We start from the raw sequence: 20,245 nt of genomic DNA on the forward strand, positions 1-20,245 counted from the left end.
TCGGGGTAACTAGCAAATTTTGCACCATCCTAGCAAAGTTCTTATTGCCTTCTTGTTATAGTTTCTGCTTCTTTTTTCAAATATATCTATAAGCATTGTTAACATAGAATTTTCTTCTGGACCTGTATCAATTTGTCCCCATCTACATTGGGCACCAAAAGTTGCTATTTGAGTTAAGATGGACAACAAATATCACAACACACCCATATCGATTAGTTGCAAGGGCTCACCTCTCACGGTGTCTGTTACTGGGCACAGGTTCTCCCACTTGTCTCAGCTACATTAGGTACCAATTGTTGCAGCTGGAGCCCAACTCAGGCAGCCTCACACCAGGCTCCCATTGTTGCAGCACAAACTAGTAGGCTGCAACAAGGCTTTTACCGTTGGTCAGATTTTACTGTCCGTTGGTCAGATTTTAACAAGCTACAGCTGCACATCATCCATGTCAATCAACCCACTGCCTTCGTAGTGAGGCCACAGCTGCATGTTATCAATGCTGATCAGCCCTCTGCCTCCATTCCTCTACACAGCAGTATATGCTGCCACTGCTACTATGCATCCAAAGACTAAATGTGACCGTGATATGGCTGCTGAAAGGGCTGCTAAAAAGGTAGGGAAAAGTTTGGGGCCTAATTAGGGTCAAAGCTGATATGTAAACCAAGAGAAAGTTATTACAGTAAAACAACACTATAATGTTTTAGTAAAATATTTATTTTTTTGTAACCTGACTAGAATGCAACCCAGTAGTTGAAGATCTATAACCTAAATCAAGGATGACTAAAACTGGCAGCTGAACCTGGCCTTCAAGGAAGTTTTGTCTGGCCTCTAAGAACATCTGACCTGTGAGCCTACAATTGCTGAGCTAACCCTGTCCAATTAGCAAACTAGGTGGGAGTACTGAGCCATGGGAGAGTCCCTGCTGAGCATGGTTATACCAATTCTGGGGACAGTTTGATTCTGCAGTACAAAGCCAGAGCACTTGCTTTAACCTTTTTGGTCCTGCACTGGGGCAATTAATTGTGTTAATATGAAAATGACAGAAGGCCAAGGGACATGTGTGTTTTTACTGATACATCTTGGCTAACTATGAACTGCGGTTGCTGCAAGGAATTTACAAAATGAACCAGAGAAAATGGTATCTGTATTTATGAAGTAGGCTCAGATTTCTTCAGATTTTGTTTTACAGTTTTAAATAGTTGACACCATTGGATTTCATTTGCAAAACAATGCAAAATAAGTGATAAAACTGGAGGCCAAGATTACCTGAGATCCCAAAATGTCAATCAATCTTGGGAAAATCTAAGTCTTTTGGATCTGTCTCATGGGTCAGTTCCAGTTTTCCTTAACAGCTTCAGTGGGCAGGTACTCTGCCTTGCTGCGGTCACCTTAGTGGAGATGTTCTGGGCAGGTTCTGGCTGTCCCCTGCTGCTGACCAACTAGGCAGGGACAGAGCACATCTTGTTTGGTCTCCAACCTGGCATCCTTTTAAATTTGGAAAGAAGAAATTACAAACCACGTGTGTTTGCATGGAGTCAGTCAGGCTGCACTGGGTTTGTGTGGCAAGGTTTTGGTAGCAGGGAGCTACAGGGGTGGCTCCTGGAGAAGCTGCTAGAAGCTTCCCCTATGTCTGATGGAGCCAGTGCCAGCCAGCTCCAAGACGGATCCACCGCTGGCCAAGGCCAAGCCCATCAGTAACAGCGGCAGCACTTCTGGGATAGCATGTTTAAGAAACAGGGAGGGAAACCATGAGCAATTGCTGCCAGAGAGAGGAGGCGAGAGCTACAGCCCTGCAGACCCCCAGGTCAATGAAGAAGGAAGGGGAGGAGGGGCTCCAGGAACAACAGCAGAGGTTCCCCAGCAGCCCCCAGTGCCCCCAGCCCAGTGAGGTCCATGATGGAGCAGCTCCCCCCGCCGCAGCCTGGGCAGGACCCCACGCCAGGGCAGGGGGTGCCTGCAGGAGCCGTGACTTGTGGGCAGCAGCACTGGGGCAGCTCCTGGCAGGGCCTGTGACCCCACGGGACTCACACTAGAGCAATCTGTGAAGAACTGCAGCCAGTGGGAAGGGAGCCACGATGGATCAGGGGAAGAGCGTGAGGAGCCCTTTCCCTGGAAAGGAAGGAGTGGCAGAGACAACCAGCAATGCACAGACCCCGTTCCCCATCCCCCTGTGCTGCTCAGGGGAAGGAGGTAGAGAAAATCAGGAGTAAAGTTAAGCCCAGGAAGAAGGGATGGGTGTGGGGGGAAGGTGGTTTTAGGGTTTGGTTTTCTCTCTCATTATCTTAATCTGACTTGATTGGCAATAAACTGATTTCCCCCAGTCGAGTCTGTCTTGCCTGTGACAGTAATTGGTGAGCGATCTCTCCCTGTGCTTATCTGGCCCCACAAGCCTTTCATTTTATTTTCTCTCTGCTGTCCAGCTGAGGAGGGGGAGTGACAGAGCAGCTTTGGTGAGCACCTGGCATCCAGCCAGGGTCAACCCACCGCACAGGACTATTGGCTCTGGATCAGTGCTGAACAAATGCATGCATTTAACAAGCTACTCAAACTGAAGCTGTGCCTGAACCAATAATGTCCCCTTGGTCATTAGAGGCGGATATACAGAGACATCCAAGCTGCTCTGCAGAGACCAGCTCAGGAACAGCACAGACCCAGACTGAATCCTTCTGGTTTCATGTCTACATTATATTCACCAGCATCTCCTTGAATATCTTGTATATCTGCATTTTTTCACCCTCAGGGATTCCTTTTACCTCCCCTATCATTCTCTGCAATCTCTTGGGGAAGCCTTTGAATTAGTGGCTAGTACTGGCCAGTAAACCTGTGCACTACCCACTCAAACAGTACCGCTCTCCTCAGTACATCTGTTTTCTTCACTTAAAATGCTGCCAATTACCTATGAGTTTGCAATTCATCAGAAAGTCATGGGAACAGTCAGTGCCCTCATCTTGGTAGCAGATTTTGGGGAAAAATACAGAAAAGAATTGGGTATTAAATAAGCATTAGTTTCAGTAAGAGGAAAAAGCTGATAAGGTCACTTGTATCAAATTACATAAAGTCCTTTCCAGGATGTTTTCCCTTTCTGGCATAACTCTTCAAAATGTTCCAGGCTTATTTGACTATTCCAAACCATCTTTTTTCCTTTATATTCAGAAGGAATTTCAGAGAAATTCAGGGGTTATACAAATATACCCTTTATTACTATTATGCCAGATATTGCAGGAAGCCAGAATGAGAAATTTAGGAAAGGCATGGAAATGAGAATTGCTCTAATTCAATAACAGATTCATTGACTTTCTAATTAGATGTGATCACTTGAGTATTTTATATTGCAGCTGCATAAGTATCTTATAAATACCTATCAGGTGACACAGGCACTTCAAAAGCATCATATAAACTGTAGAACAGATCTGTAGAAAAAGTTAAAGAAAAATATGTAACTTAGCTGTTACATGTCTTGGTAAATAATCCCCAGCTCCGAGATGTCATTTTATTTAATTTTACAACATTCAAAACCACTGTAAAGTAACAGCTATAATAAATATTCAAAAAATAATCCCTTGTATTTTACTGTTAAAGCTTACAGTAATGTCTGAGTAACATCATACAAATTGTATTATAACAAGCTTCACCAGCACCAAAACACAGAAATATTACACTTTACATAATTCACTTAAGCACATGGAATTTTGGCTACAAAGGATTTTTTTCTTACTCTTACAGGGCTGATTTGGTATGCTCTAACTTGTAAAATGACTCAATTACACAGTCCCAACATATGGCAATATGGAAAATATGTGAAAAGCAATGTGGGAGCAAGTGAGAATTACAGAATTGTACTGGCTCTTCACAGAATTTCTACTGTTCAGTCTGTTCAGGATTTCTAGCCTTATTTCATTCTGATAACAAAGCAAGGCCTGCCAACTAAGGTCTTCGACTGGGATTCAGAAACTCTAGTTTCATATGACCCTGGACAGTTTCCTGCCTGTTCTCCATTCACAGCGTGGTAATAATAATGTTTCCTCATGTCTCCAAAGACTGTAAGCTCTCAGAAGCTCCCTGCTACTATTTTTTGTAAAGCAATTGGTACTGTGGGACTATGATTAGAGCTGAGCTCAGTAAGAGTAAATGTGCAATCTTTAACACAAGACACAATGATAAAATTGTTCTGATATTTAACAGAGGTAGGTAAATGATGCCCTTTGCACTACTGAAGGAAGTACAAGGGACTTGCCCAATGACACAGCGTGCCTTGCTGACACAGCTCCTGAGTCACAGTCTTGAACTATGATATGCTGAAGTACTCCAGAAATCCTAATAGAAATAGAAAATCCTAATAGATCTAATAGAAAGGTAGTGGAGCTGTTAACACATTCAAGTCTCTATTCAAAACCATAACAGTAAGGGGAAAATTTCCTCATTAACTTCAGTGGGCACTGAAGTAAATTTTCTCTTAAATACTGTTACCCAGAGGAAAAACTAACAAAGAAAAACTGGATTGCTTTGCACCTATGATGCAATTCAGGTATCTTGTGTGTTCAGTTTCACTCAGCAGTATTCAGCACAAGTTAAATACATTCTAGCACAAAGTGCACAGGTTTAATGAAAAAGAAGCATCATCAAAATTGCTAAGTAAAAACTGGAAAATGCATTGGATACGTCTTCTGCATTACATAATTCAAAAAGCAGCTAGTAATAAGCTGAAAGAGGTAAGTGTGTAACCTGGACATCTGACAGGTTAGGGCTGATCACAGTAGTTAGTTAAAAAAACCTGAAAAAGCAGCTGTATCTTTCTCTTGCAGTACACTCACCATCGCACTGCACATGAGAACATCATAGTCACCACCAACTGCCGGATCACAGAATCACAGACTGGTTTGGGTTGGAAGGGACCTTAAAGATCACCCAGTCCCAGCCCCCTGCCACGGGCAGGGACACCTCCCACCCACCCAGGTGGCTCCCAGCCCCGTCCAGCCTGGCCTTGGACATGCTGGGGATGGGGCACCCACAGCTGCTCTGGGCAGCCTGTGCCGGCGCCTCAGCACCCTCACAGGGAAGAATTTCTTCCTTGTATCTCACCTAAATCTACCCTCTTTCAGCTTAAAGCCATTCCCCCTGTTCTATCACTAAGTGCCCTTGTAAAAAGTCCCTCTCCAGTTTTCTTGTAGGTGCTAGAAGACTGCTGTAAGGTCTCCCAGAGCCTTCTCCAGGCTGAACCACCCCACCTCTCAGCCTGCCTTCACAGGAGAGCTGCTCCAGCCTCTGATCACCTTCATGGCCTCCTCTGGACTGGCTCTGACAGGCCCATGTCCTTATGCTGGGGTCCCAGAGCTGAACACAGCGCTGCAGGTGCCAAGTAGAAGGGACAGAATCACCTCCCTTGACTTGCTGGTCATTTGCTGCTTTTGATGCAGCCCTGGATACGGTTGGCTTTCTGGGCTGCAAGTGAACATTGCCAGGCCATGCTGAGCTTCTCATCAACCCACATCCCCAAGTCCTCCTCCTCAAGGCTGCTCTCAAAACATTTTCTGCCCAGCCTGTATCGATACTGGGGTTTGCCCCCACCCAGGTGCAGGGCCTTGCACTTGGCCTTGTTCAACTTCACGAGGTTCCCACGGGCCCACCTCTCAAGCCTGTCGGGGTCCTGCTGGATGGCATCCCTTCCCTCCAGCATGTCAACCGCAACACACAGCTTGCTATGGTTGACAAACTTGCTGAGGGTGCACTCAAGATCACACTACCTGCCATGAAGTAGCCATCTCAGAGCAGCTCTGCTGGTAGAGACTGCCAGCATGACTGAAATCACAGGCATACTTATTAGGAGTCTCAGAGGAGAAACCAAAAGCTAAGTGGACCACATGTACTGGCCTGCAAGGTACTCTGAGGCACTTTGGTAGGACAGCAGAGAAAAGGAAAGAAAGCAAGAAATCTGCCTTGTTCTAAGCAATGAATGGAGATGTCTTATGAGCTGCTAACTGAAATTATTTCAGAAACAACACTGCACTGTGCTTTCTTCTAAAGTCACAAGGGTTTCCTTATTGACAAGACTTGAAATGTTTTACTGATTTACCAGAATCCTCGTTTTTTATAACTAACTGTGAGGAAAAGGGTTTACTGCAACTGACAAGATACTCAGTCACAGCCTTGCCACTTTTATTGTCCCTAATGACCAGATGGACCAAGCAATCCACATTTCTAGGTTCTGCAGGGTTCTGTTGTTGCAATGATACATGTTGTTCATAACGCCTGTTCATGTCGCTGTTTCAGAGCTACAACTCTTGCTGCCAGGAGAAACAGAGCCCCGGTGAGCACTTCTGTAGCGAAGGAGATCCAGACTAGTGCCAGTGACCAGCCAAACCTGATGTCAATTTCTACCAGGAGATCCTTACTTCTCAAGAGGCAGACAGCTTCTCTGAAGGCAGCAGATGAATATGCAATATAGACACTGATCCCAGTAAGTGTAACAAGAGCTGACAAAGAAAAACATATTCAGCTAGTTAGCATCCACTGCAGAAATTAAAAATAATTAACAGGATATCTCTTAGGGCTTCTTTGCCACTCTTTCCTATCCAACAATGTCAGATTACCAGTTTACCTTTGAAATCAGTTGAGGCTGGTTTTTGGCAAAGGGTGAGAGGCCAGTAAAGGGAGGGGTATTTCTGTCCAGAGTTTAATGTGTTCTCACTGTTGAATCAAATTGTACAACAAACAGCAAGCCTCCCACAATAAAAATCTAGTCATGTATTTTGCAGGTATCTAATGCATGTACATCTGTTTTCAATACTGTATTATAATGCATCTGATTTCTCATTGCTGTGCACCACATACAGCTGTGTACCTCTATGTAAGAAAGCCCACAGAGACAGAGATTCTTGCATTTCAGGTCAGTGACCTGAATTTAGGCTGTTTTCTAATTTTGAGTACCGTAAGCTTTGAGTGTTCAATATAAAGGTATTGGTCTTTACTGTCATCTCCCACCAAGTGCTGTGGAGTCATGACTATTCATCATTTCCAAATAACTGAGCCAAAGACATCCTTGGAGCAGACATAAATTAATAAAGCACTCCAAGAAGAAGCCAGCTGTTTTCCCGATTAAATGACTGTACAGGAGCTAGCAAGCTCAGGGAACGGCACACAGCACAAATATGTGCTACATCCTGGGCCTGGAGTCTGTGTCACTCAAAGGGCATATACTAACTAAAGTCATAATTTTACTAGATCAGTGGCAGGCAAAATGCAATAGAAAGGCCCTGGATTAAAAGACTGTGGGCCAGGAGGATAAGGTAGTGTCTTATCTGATTCTGAGGGAGAAAAATTTTGGTCCGGCTTTCTGTCAAATCACAGCTTAAGTCTAGATTAATCTGCATTTTTGCCAGAAAGACAAGTTGGAGTAGAAGCAAAACAAACAGAAGAGTACTGGGTTATCCAACAGTCAAAATTCATACTCACATTCCTGATCTTAACCATATAATGATGCCTGTACCTTATTCTCATCCTCTGCATAAAGTCACTTTATACCTTTTGTCAGCAGAAATGGAAATCGCTGTTGTGTTGACATTTTCAACAAGGTGCACTGAGTTCTGTGGTCCCCCTTAAATGTGGCTGCATTTTAAAAAAATGGGGGAGAATATAGGGTGTCCTGGGATGTAGAACCTATCAGTTCTGGTATTTTCAAAAAAAAATGATGTTTCTGGAATTGCATCATATTTCTTTCTGCTGAGACAGAACTATCTAATCAATACCAAACTTCATGAACTGTAATATCCTATAAAACTGTGCATGCCCGTTACATGCATCAAGCCTCAGTGCAGCTGAAACAGCTGAACAACACTGCCCGAGTGGGAGGATGGTCTGGTCTCACACCAAAGGCCATCTTCGGAACATATTGCAGCACCCCTCTCCTAATACAGCCTTTGTGTTTCCTTTCCCTCTTTGCAACCCCAAGTGTCTTAGAAAGGCACAGTACTTTACTCCTCAGCGGGATAATGATGCTTTGCACTTCACAGCTTTTCATCTTTCACTTACTATTTAGAGTAGTTTTCAAATAGCCTAAGCCTTTATAGTGAATACAGCTTTCTGGTGTTCTAAGCAAATAGAAGTTACTTTTTTTTTTCTTTTTTTTTTTTTCAGAAGAAAAGCATACTGGGGGATGATTAGTCTTTGTAAGAGCATTTCAGACTAAAAAGGTCACTCAAGACTTCGAGTCAGCAGCATTTGCTTCCAGCAGTCTCTTAGCATTCTCTTCTTAGAAACAGGACTATATGATCAGGTGATGAGGGCCAATACTGAGGATCCTCTTTTCTGTTGGGGAAAATTTCTGTTTCAAGTTACATTGTGGAACAGTACTGAAAATCTATTTGAAGAAAATGAAGATGTATTTAAACCCCATTTTCCTACTTTGAGATGTTAAACTTCAATTAAAATAACTCTTTGGGGTTTCCTTTTGTGACCCACAGTTTGGGGACACCACTCTAGTTCAAAACTAGCAGTGAAACTAACCCAGGAATGCCTAGCAAGACCCTTTTCAGGAACTCAATGCAAATGCCTTTGAAAAAACATCCCTTCTCTTAACAGTTGTAAGATCTGTGCAAGGCTATTGAACCGTATGCTTTACTAATCCCAAAGTCACTTCTCCATTACTCCATTACCCTGTCTGCAAAGAATTTGAGCACTGTGCTGAGAAGGTATTAAATCTTTTGTTTAATGGGCACAGCAAAGATACTGTGCTCAAAGTGTGACTCAGTCCACAAGGATGTATGGTTGTGTGTGATTATTTGCCTTTCCTGATTCTAAGTGGGAGCTTTCTATTCCAGACTCCTGTCAGGAGCTGAGCAGATACCAAGTGAATGAATACCAGCATTATTCTGAAAGCAAACTCTTGCTTAGCTTTTTTCCTCTGGTAGACAAAGTGATGTTTCCCAGATATAAAGTCTTACTGTTTAAAACGGTTAAGCCAGGACTTTGATGTATTACCTCCAAAAAGAAAAAGCAGTCCTGTCATTAGAAGCAGTAGGTAGGCCCTGGCAAGAATACTGACGAATCCAGTCATTCCTCCAAAAATCATCAGTATCAGGCTGAGGGGCATCAGGATGACAAATGTTCCATGCATGTCTGAAGAAAAATGAAGGATGTTAGTATTTTAATATTTTATGTACTAATTTTATGTACTAATAATTATTGAGTGCAAGCCCCTGATCAGGATTAAAGCCTTTTTCTGTGCTGTACAAACAAGGAGCTGGACAATCTCTTGGGTTTTCAGTTTAAGTCAGCAGGACAAATACATGCTATGGAGAAAAGGGTAACAAACAAAGCAAGGCCTTCACAGGATCACAGCATATGTTTCAAACAGAGACCACAAATACAATGGATATGTTTACATGGATATATTTAAGCCATTAAACTGTTCTCAAATATTAAGCCTAGCTTGATAGCATCACCTGTTATCAGGTAGTCATTGACAACCTTAATAAAAAATAGCCCTAGTTATCTGAATCGTAGAGATCACAAGTGAGTAGCATTGTTGTCTGGTGGTGACATCCAGCAGATGCTTTAGTTAAACACCTTCTTTTGTCACATGTCCTCTGCTGAACTGACCTAGCAAACTGTTGACCTTTTCCTTTGTTGCAGCTGACCATCAACTAGAAGTAATCTTCCCATCTAGCTCCCATTCTGTGTCTGTCATTGTTTTCCACAGCAGCTTCGCTAAGTACATTAACATATCCTGGTTGCTTCTTCCCATGCTAAACGGTTTACATTAGTCTTCCCTGATCCATATATAATTTTAATTGCTGTGCAAATAAGGGTTGATATGTACTTTTTCATATCACACTGGTTTTTTCCATCATAAACCATCTTTGTGCCATTGTTCCCTCATGCAATCTATCCACAACATTCAACCCAACCTTTTCTAGAATAAGCAAAAAAACCTAGTTCCAGCTTCCAGTAACAATTTATTTCATACCAAGTGAAGTGCAGAGTTACTGAGAAAGGAAAACTAATAACCCATTTTCTGAAGGGCTCTAGGCCCTTCTAGTGTCTCATTACTTTCACAGAGAAACAATATGCCATTAGCTAGTTCCCAAGGAAACGGAGTCAGTTAAGAAATCACACTTTGTGTGTGATCAGATGATCAATTTTTTTAAGTCACTGTAACTGCCCAATGTATTTTAGGTACTCCACCTGCCACTGGCTAAGGATCCAGCTTATCCTCTTTGATATTATTATAAAGATAAGACACAATTGTGTACGTATCTCTGTTCTGTTCTAGAACCTTGGAAAGTGAAGAAGAGCCTGCATGGGATCAAGGCAGACACTGTTAATTCCTTTACTTGAGTGGAATGTGGTTTCAAGACTTTTTTATTAATTTTTTATTTTTGGTAGTAAAGAACATGCTCACAAGAAAAAATGTGACAAATGACAGTTTGGGGAGGTGACCCTGTTGTTCTTCCATTTCCATTTATTTATACTGGTATTATATTCTCATATTTAGCCCCACATACGCTCACATCAGGATCAGTTGATGCTCAGAAAGCACAAATTCAGTATTCTGCGTTGAAGGGAGAACTTAATGGTTTTGCTTCTAAATCTGAGGCTACTCCCTGGGCCTTCCTTCAGCAAAACTGGCCATGGCTGCTGTTGCTGGCCAAGAAACCCAAACCTGGAGCAATTCTCAGATGTTAACAGCCAAACCAATCTTCAGCTTACTGTGTATAAGCCAGTATGCCAAAACTGTTTGAAAATCTTAGTTGAATACCAAAAGGAGAAATAACCATGGAGCTTAATTCACAAGTTTTATATAGTTAGAGGTGGTTGTCAGGGTTGTAATGCAACATGGTGTGGCACAACAGAGATCTGGGACACAATTTAGTTTTCATATTCTAGAGAGGCAGCAGGAACAGGCTAGTCTTTGGCCCTATTTGTGCTTTCTGAGGGTATTAGGCCTGATTTTGATCCCCCACCATTTTGACATCCATGTGTCCTCTTAGATTTGGTCTCACAGGTAAGAGGTGAGAAGGCCTTGAAGGGATAAAATCTGATGCAATTAACATTTTAAAAGTAAGAATGTAAGAGTGGTGCAACTCTGTCCTCAGTCCTGGCTTTACTGGGAGGGAAAAAACATAAACAAGCTCATCATTGGGCCTGTGTTTTGTGATTTTCCAGGTGTCCTCACTAGTCAAAGTTGCTGCTAACAAAGTACACCTCAATGGCACTTACAGTTGCCATTTTTTTTACTTTCCTTTTCGTGGTGTGATTTCAGCTACTGCTGCTAGGACTGGAACCTTAGCCAGGACAAGTGAGGGTAAAGAAGATAAGGCTGAAAGTAACCTTTTGATTTGAAGCAAAGTTAAATCCATACCAGAGTATTCTCCTGGGGAGTGTCATACATCACATTAATCATCCATGACAGTTGCATGCAACATCAGAATAACTCTGATTTTTATGCTCTCTTCAGTGACAATACCGGTTTCAGGGATATCTCAGCTGAAACCCACAAATCCCACTGTGACAGACCCTTACTTTTCCTATACACAGCTGGGACCATGTCTCATGAATCACCTGCAGCTTTTTTAAAGTCAAATACTGAATGGATTGTATTCGGTTAAACTGCACTTTTATCACCTCCAGTGCTCTAGTTCAATACCTAATACCCATTTGTCCTTCAATGAAATCTGCAACTGCCTGGGAAACTTACTCTAAAATGCTGCCATGGAAACCACTCAGGAATCTGAATTCATGCCATCTGGCATATGATATTATGCCATTATATTCCTTGATTAGAGGGACAGAATTAGTTTATAGAAGGACATAACTTAAAATATCTTTACTGTGTTTCTGTCTCTAATAATCATCTGTGAAAGGAGTTAAAACATTAGTTGCAGTCATTTTAGTAGTTTATAGGTTGTATTGAAATATATATTTAGTTATTATGTATTATACATATAACTGTCTTCATTTTGATGAAATTAATCTAGTATTGGAAAAAAACCCAGCCTAAGCATTCTGCACAAGAAGAGATGTGTGTACTTTCCTGTAAAATGGAATTCAGTTTCCCACATTATTTCTCAATGTCCAAGTTCCCTGTCAGTCCAACATGAAATATTCAATAGTTTAATCTTGAAAATACTGAAACAAACTGATGAATATTTAAAAAACTCCTTTTTTTTTTCAGAAAAAAATACTTTAATTGCTTGATCTGAGTTAATGAACTTTTACATCAGCTAGCCAAAGATGTTTTACTAGAAGTCTGACCAAATCTCTGTGAGATCTCTGTGAAATCACACATCTGCATTGTGTGTCCAGATCTGTGAACTTGGCAGACGTTTCTAAATTACCACCCAACACAGTTGTTGATGAGTTGTTTGTAACAGAGATCTGCGGAACAAACTAGAAAACCTGAATGGTGTCAAAAGTAACCAACTGCAGGTCTAGCAGTTTTGTTAATCATCTCCTGTCAACGTACTGGAGCTTAATTGCTTTAAACTAACTTTGGATTTGTTTGCACAGTTTATATAACAGCAAATAGTCTCTAGAAATCTGTAATAATCACCTCATCAGAAATACTCCAAGTGGCAGCAGCTCACAAGAACTTAGGTAAGGACCTGTTTATCTTCCCCAGCAGTAACTAAATAGCTCGTTAGAAAGACAAAAGCCTCTAGCTGAAACAGAATGCTGGCAGCTAAAACCAGTGGGGCTTCTCTGGAAGGACTTGGCAAAGCCGGGAAGAAACAGTGCACTCAGAAAGTCTGACCTGCTTGCAAGGAAGGAAGGAAACACCTTAAAGGAACAACAAGCAACAAAAGGGAACTGCTGTCTGTGGCTAAATGTGAGACTTCTGGGCTTGAACACCTGGGACACAAAGGCCTGGATTCCCTCCTGTGCAGTACAGAAAAGATGACAATGGAGGAGAGCTCACAGGGTTACGGTACCCCAGGATAATTTGCTAAGCTCTGGACTTGTGTTACATGTTTTGGCTTTGTGCTTTTCTGATGTAACAAGTCTCTGAGCTAAACTGGAAGACAAATCGCAGACAGTAGAAAAAAAATTATGTTAAACTTGCTGCTGGTGGACACTGATGAAAACCTTCAGTACTAGGAATAGGTACAACGATAAACATAATTAATGCACTGCAGTTCACATTCTATTGCTACCATATCAATGAATTTGAAAATGAGAATATTCATCAGTTGTCACTCATTACATCTCAGCTGCAGTGATGCTTAAGTTATCTCATATTTCTGTATATATTTCATATAATATCTACTGTAAGTAGCAAAGCAAATGTTCACTGGAACCTCTCTGAAGGACCACTGCAGTGTTGCTCAGACACAAAGCAGATCTGTTTATGTATACACCTACCATACCAATTAAGCTAGAATTTCTATGTACATCATGTGGGTCATATTTCACTTGGCCTCTGAACTGGCTTTTGCCAGGTATTCCAGCCCTAGCTGTTTCCTTCTGATAACTTAAAACCAAAGGAAAAAATGTAAAGAACTGTAAATCCCCCAGGGAAAATGTTATGGCAGGCAAAGAATAAGGCATTTTGGGATTATAGCATTATAAACATGTAACTCAGAAAAATGAAGCAGGCCCATAAAGAGGGGGGAGAAGTGTGAAAGCAGCTGGTTCGTGACTGCTACAGAGTCCACATGCTGTGAAGAAATCCAGTCTAGTTTCACTGTACTATTAAACTAATTTTGTTAAGCAAGAAACCAAGGTAGTTGTCACATTGTAACAAGTGAGGTATCAGTAACTGCCCCTATTGCAAAGACCCTTTCCCTGCAGGAAGCACTAACTTCCCTGCTGGATGCAACTTGTCTGCAGACTTCAGTTCCAGCCACACTGACGTCTAAAATAGTAAAAATAAAAATACTCGGGGGGGGTGGGGGGTGGGGTGGGGTGGAATTATTTCAGCAGTTGTGGCAGCTGCACACTCCAGTCTTGGTTTTACAACAAGAAAAACTTTTTCTTTCAGACATATATAAGTGGAAACCACATCCATTAACTGATTATTACTGGATGGCTCAGGAATAGAGGAGAGCATTCAAAAGTGACTTGTAACCAGAAATCTATCACTAGCCATTGTGTCCATAATACTAACAAAAAAATCAGTATCGTCAGAGGCTTAATCATACGTTGTAGGTATCTAATGCAGCTGGTTTGTGTGTCAGGGACAAACCAGGCAGCCATCAAGAAATAAGAGGAGTTCCTCTCACATTATTTTTCATAACACTGGCACCAGCACTGCAGTGTAGATGGGACCCCATATCAGTTTAGGGTGCAAAGAGAAATGATATGTTTTGTAATTTTGCATCTGTTTGCATATTTGGACCAAAACGGCCTTGTGGCCTCTTATACTTTGGCCACATAATATGTTATATAAGTTGTTTTGATGTGCCAGAAGAAAAAAGAAAGAAGAAAGAAGAAAAAAAAAAAAGAAAGAAAAAAGCTTTGTGGCAATTTGTTTTTAAACTGTAAGGGTGGTAGGGAGGCACACAAAAAACCCTCCACATTTTAACAAATTTTAGCATGCTTTTAAAAATCTTTAGTAACAGCTTTCTAGGCTCATCAAATCATGTATCATTTAGTTCAAAAGAATGTCGATGGAAGTAATTTTTGTGTTACTAAGCAGAGGTCACTCTCCAGCCATAACTGAGGTACTTAGGAATACATTACTTGAGTTTCCAAAAAGTAAAGCTCATAGAAGAGTTTTGACAAGATACGTTAGTGTCTAGCAAACACATTACTTCCTTCTTTTGACAATTCATCTGTCCTGCAAGAAGTAAGTCTGAACCAAGTCCAGAGTACAAGTGGATTTTGATTAGAAATATTTATGAAATTGTTCATTTTGTAGGGATTACACTGGTGCTGTCTTTAGATAAATCTATACTGGCATTTACTAATTATCAACAGCACAGACTTCAGTAAATGAAAAATATTTACATTACAAAAATGTTCAAGAGTAACCTCTCCCCAGTGTAACCTGTTTTTTGGGGTTTTGGTTGGGGGTTTTCCTCGAAATAAATTGTTTTATAAATCTGCAACCCTTTGGGAAAAAAAATCAGTAAACACTACTATTTCTTCTTCTATGTGCCAGCTTCCCTCTCTCTGTATGTGATCCTCAACATTTAGATATGATTTTGAATGTTATATTTTTTCACTAGAAAATGGCAAAGCTGCTCAGAACTCCTGCTGCAGCTTCCTTTGAAGTCAGAGTGGTATCCTTCTTTTACCATTTAGTGAGAGATGGATTCAGCTTATCATGAAAAAAAACTTGCTCTTTCTGTTTGTCTCCCATAGCCGGCACAGGAGAATGCATGGCAATACAAGATACCTGGGGTGTCTTTGCTGACAGATTTCAGTTTTAAAGGTGACTTTCAGAGGACTACCTTTAATCTTAATGATCACTGGGAGACCCTAGTAACTGTCTAAATCGTGAAAAGTGACACTTTCATTTTAATCCTGTATGGGACAGAGGAAAATGTAAATCTCCAGTAAAAATATTTTTTTTTTAATGCAGAAATTTCAGAAAAGCTAGTGGTAGGTAGTCTAGTGGTATATTTTTTTAGACAGTGGCTGATGTTTTAAACAAATACATAACTGCCATAACATAATCTGTAGTAGGAAAATATTTTATAAATTGTGGGTTTGAGGGAGAAAGAGGGTATACACCATATGTTCAGCTGGAGGGAGTGGTAAGAAAAGAAATGGAAGCTGAATTACAGAAGGCATGCTTGTGTCTAATCCATTAGAGAAATTGCTCAAGAGTACTCCCGTGATGTGAAAATACATCATATTCTCAGGCTTAACAAAGCCTAGGTTGGTTGCCTGAGTAATACTGCTGGTAGCACAGAACTTTTAACTTGTACATCCAATTTTATTAATTTGCCAGGAGCTCTATTTGAAGTACCCAGTAAGCCTAAAAGGAATTGCGGGGTATGAATGGGAGTTAGATTGGAAATGTGGAGGGAGGAAATGTGAAGGCTTTTCATTCTCTAATGAAGAATTTGTCTTCTGGCAGTGAACAGCACTTCTGTTTCCACTTAGACCCAGCTCTTTGCACTCAGATATATACTTTCTCCCATCTTTTTGGCACTTGTGTCTAGTTAAGACATGCCAGGAAGAATATGGGAACTCTGAAGAATGGGGGATGGGATTCCCAATATGTTACTTAAGTGCCTGCGTTAGGAGACAGCCCTTCTAAATCTTTTTAGGAATAATTAGCAAGAAACATGCTTGATGTTGCTAGAGCTCCTGAAATTCAGGCTGCCAATCAAACAATGAGAAATACCAGTATACAGCTAGACAGAATGAGATCACATGTGAATGTGCCTCACACAGACACCTGCACAGGCTCACACAGAGAAAGAAATAAGTTTTTGAAGTAACAGAATAAAGCTGCGCAGTTAGCCTGTTTGCCCCACATAGCAACACATGAAGAAATTACTGTAAACACACTGGAATCCACAATCCCAGAATTTTCCTCTAAAATTCTAGGTAAAATGTATTGTAGATGAAGATGAAGGTTTGCCCTGATCTGCTTAAACACGATTCAGCAATCAGTCAGAAAATATTTTAAAAAGAAGTGTAAAGCTGAGGTAGAAAGTAGTATCTCAGTACTTGAAAAACCTAGATATCACTTAGAAATATCTGTATTTCCTAGAAGTAAGAAGTACTGACACAGCACTTCCTTATGTTCAGCTGCTATTGCTGTGGGTCTGTAGCCTCTCCACACTGAAACTGCACAGAAGCTGAACAACTAAAATGTCAAAGAGTTCACTCTCTAAGGCATTCTAATCAAACCTAGTAGGTTCTTTCAATGAAAGGATCTTTGATTTCTTATCTCATCATTTTTAGGCAGGCTACACCTGCCTATAATAAAATCTGCAATCGTCTTTGAAGACCTGAAGTCTTTATGCAGGAACATAAAAATAGTACTTGATATGAGAGTGGGAGATGAAAAATTTCTCTGAGGTTCTGAAGGGTTTGTAAACATAGTTATGAATCCAATTTACTCATATTCACTCTTTTCTCACACTTCATGACCACCAAAGAGCTGTCCTTTGTTTCTAAGCCAACATAATTTTTATAACCAAAAGAGCTCTGTATAGCCTCTGCTTTTGTTTTTGCAGAATTCGGCTTTCACTGAAGAGCTGCAATCTAAAATCTCCTTGCCTGAGAAAAATTACAGATGCATTCTTTTGCAGATCTGAACACAACTTTTTAAATGCTAATAATTTTATCCTGAAATTTTAGACTAACCCCAACATACTAGTTGAGGTGCCCACACGTAAAATGTGATCAGTCTGGTCAGGTTCAATTAACTCTGAACCCTCAAAGGCTTAAGTGATGCAGCAGACAATCATTTTCACTGCTCCTCACAATCTTCAGCAACATCAGGCAGCTAAGGCCTTCTGTCTTAAGCAAGATTAAAGAAATGGCACCTTTCAATTTGAAAGCATAGAGAGAGAATCTGTGCTGTTAGTCTCAAACCTGTCAATATGTTTCTATGGCTGTTTCAGAGGCCCACTGGGCTGTTATTCCTACTTTAATTTTCCAATCCCTGTTGCAACACAGCTACATTAGCATCATTACTTCATAGGCTGACTTTGCCATGTTTGCTGCATTTTCAGCCATATCATGAGATGCTGCTCCAAGGGACTAAAGACACTGTAAGCCTCTCTGAAGGATTACTCAGGGAAATGGCTTGTTTTGAGGGAAAGAGTACCATTTTAAGCCACAGGACAAACACATATGTTCTGCTTGCAAGGAGAAAACAGCCAGAGTCAGAGAGGAGAGGTAAGTAAATGAAAAATAATAAAAAAATGAAGCCCACATACAAGCATGTATGAATGAAGCATTGTGCAGAATATGATGTAAATAAGCTAAATCATGTTTTAGGAGAAACCTAAAAGTATTTGAAAGTGTTTAGCTTGGACTTTCTGTAAAACATTCTGACCTTGACAGACGGATCTAAAGAAAAAGAATACCAACCCATGCAGTTAGAAACTTAATGTGTTTGAGTACGATGTTCTTAAAAGACCTTGAACACTGCCTTTAGTCATTGATTTATTTTCTTAAATTCCAGTATACTTAAGGTATTTTTCAGTGCAAGGAATCCCACTGAAAGGGTAGGTAAGTAGCTGTCTTAAAGATTAGATTTAATATGTGTTTAAGCATTTTCAGTGATCAAATTCTTTTGAGGGGATTCTGAACATTTTTGCCTTTTATTTTTAACAATTGTGTGCCTTGCTGAGCCATTCCAGGCAGAAACATCTTGCTCCTGTGGAATAAATTAGCTGAATTGGACATCAAATAGATGGTTATTTCAATAGTAATACCACTTAAGGCCACATGCAGGGACAGATATTGTACAGAAGCAGCCAAAACACTGTGTCAAAGAACTCCCCTTCTTAATCAGAAATGGGACCTTGTAAGCAGCCAAGGAGGGAGGGAAGAGTGGATGGAAATACAGAAATAGTATAAAAGTTACTCACACAAAAGCTGTCTGTGTGAATCAGTGATGTTTGCGTTCTCATGCCAGAATGGGTTTATCAAAGGGTAGCATTTGCTTCTCACTAATAAAGAAGGGAAAAAACAATGAGAAAAAATTACACTATAATATCTTATTGCAATATATCCTCTTTTCTTTTGGCATGTATATAATTCATATATTATTTGCTTTAAAAACAGTCATTCCTAAGTAGGGAAGGAAAGGAGGGGATTTTCAGTACCCAGCATTGGCAACTTCTGCTCCCATGGGACTGGCCACTGAAGCCAAGAGGGAAACATCAGCTCATTTCAGTGGGGCTCAGGGTGCAGCAGAGGGGACAGTCCCTTTAACCTGCTCTTCTCCCCTGCTCCGCTGGAAGTAACATCCTTCCTTGCCACTGATGAACATTACTTACACCTTGGTTTTAATGCTGGAATCAACACCAAAAGCAATATACCTGGCATACAAACTAAACAGAACGGGGGAAATCACATAGGTATCTGCATAGGGTTTATGGATCTTTCATTAAAATCCTGAACTGTGAAAACCTAAGAATGGTCAAGCACAGTACCATTACCTGGTGAGTCTTTAGTCACTCATCTTTAGTTAGTATGGGATTACATTAATTTTATTTATATTTATATTTATATTGTTTCTAGATATATTACTCTGATATTATTTATACAGATATTACTTATTTATATATATACACTATATATTAATATTATTTATATTTCTTATATGATTGTTTATCATTTTAATGGCCTTAACCCACAACTTATGCCCCTCAATTCCCCGAGTCAAATGAGAAGACATCTTTCTAAATGGTTAACGTTTGTTAAATGAGTTTGAATTAGAAGTTGACGTAGAATTAGGGTACAGCAGCATTTGCTACGCCCACGCCTCCTGCGGAAAGTGCTACCGGGGCGCCCGGCCGCGGGGGGCCGGGGGCGAGGGGCACGGCCCGGGCTCGGGCTCCCCGCGGCAGCACCTGCCGCCCCGCCGGGGCCGCCCGCTGCCGCCCCCGCGGCGTGAGGGGCTCCCCCCCCGGCCCACCGCCCCGCCGCCACTCACCGCGGCAGGTCCGCCACAGGCCCGAGTGCGAGCTGAGGGCGTCCGTGCCGTTACGGGACGCCTCCAGCTTGGAGGCATCGATGATGTACCAGAAGTCCGTCGCGATGGCCACCACGAGGAAGACGAAGCTTGAAACTCCCACCAGGGCCACGGCGGGGGAGAGGACGCCCCAGTTAACCTTCATGCCGCCGGCCCCCGCCTCAGCGAGACACAGCGCCCGCGGCGTCTCCACAGCGGGCGCCTGGCCGGGCCGGCGGGGCCCGCCGCAGGTAGCGCGCCTCGAGCCCCGCCCCGCCGCGGCGCCCGTGCCAGAGCGGGCAGCCCCGCGTCCCGCCGCACGCCTCAGCGCCGGCCCCGCGGCGGGCAGCGCTCCCTCCCTCCGTGCCCAGAGCGGGCGGCCCCGCGGCGGGCAGCGCTCCCTCCCTCCGCGTCCCGCCGCACGCCTCAGCGCCGGCCCCGCGGCGCCCCCCGGGTCGCTTTCCCGCCCAGCCCGGCAGCTGGCCCCGCACCCTCCCGGCGGGTTGTGAGTGCGTGTGTGAGGGGAGAGCTGAGCCTAGCGCGCCCGGGCACGGGTGTGGGGCTGCCCTCCTAGAAAGGGATACCTGTTGGAAGATACGGGGAGGAGGGTATCCTGACAGCTTTTGACGGTCTCGTATGGTCTCACCTCAGAAGGACTAAAGG

General features: G+C 42.1%; 1 protein-coding gene across 2 annotated transcripts; it reads right to left on the reverse strand.

The window, feature by feature from the left end:
* Positions 1–402: 402 nt before the first annotated feature.
* On the reverse strand, positions 403–19,757 carry TMEM114 (transmembrane protein 114). 2 transcript variants are annotated; one of them, XM_080384594.1, is made up of 5 exons: positions 19,565–19,757; positions 18,495–18,575; positions 8,971–9,108; positions 6,228–6,467; positions 403–3,407 (listed from the first exon to the last, which is right to left on the reverse strand). In XM_080384594.1, the coding sequence occupies exons 1-4, from the start codon at positions 19,746–19,748 to the stop codon at positions 6,235–6,237; spliced, it is 636 nt and encodes a 211-aa protein (XP_080240720.1). In that variant the 5' UTR covers positions 19,749–19,757; the 3' UTR covers positions 403–3,407; positions 6,228–6,234. The 2 variants fall into 2 exon arrangements, with proteins under 2 accessions (XP_080240720.1, XP_080240719.1); XM_080384593.1 differs by having other exon boundaries at positions 403–6,467.
* Between the last annotated feature and the right edge of the window lie 488 nt (positions 19,758–20,245).

Source organism: Falco punctatus (assembly GCF_963210335.1).
Source record: "Falco punctatus genome assembly, chromosome: 4".
NCBI classification, from domain to species: Eukaryota; Metazoa; Chordata; class Aves; order Falconiformes; family Falconidae; genus Falco; species Falco punctatus.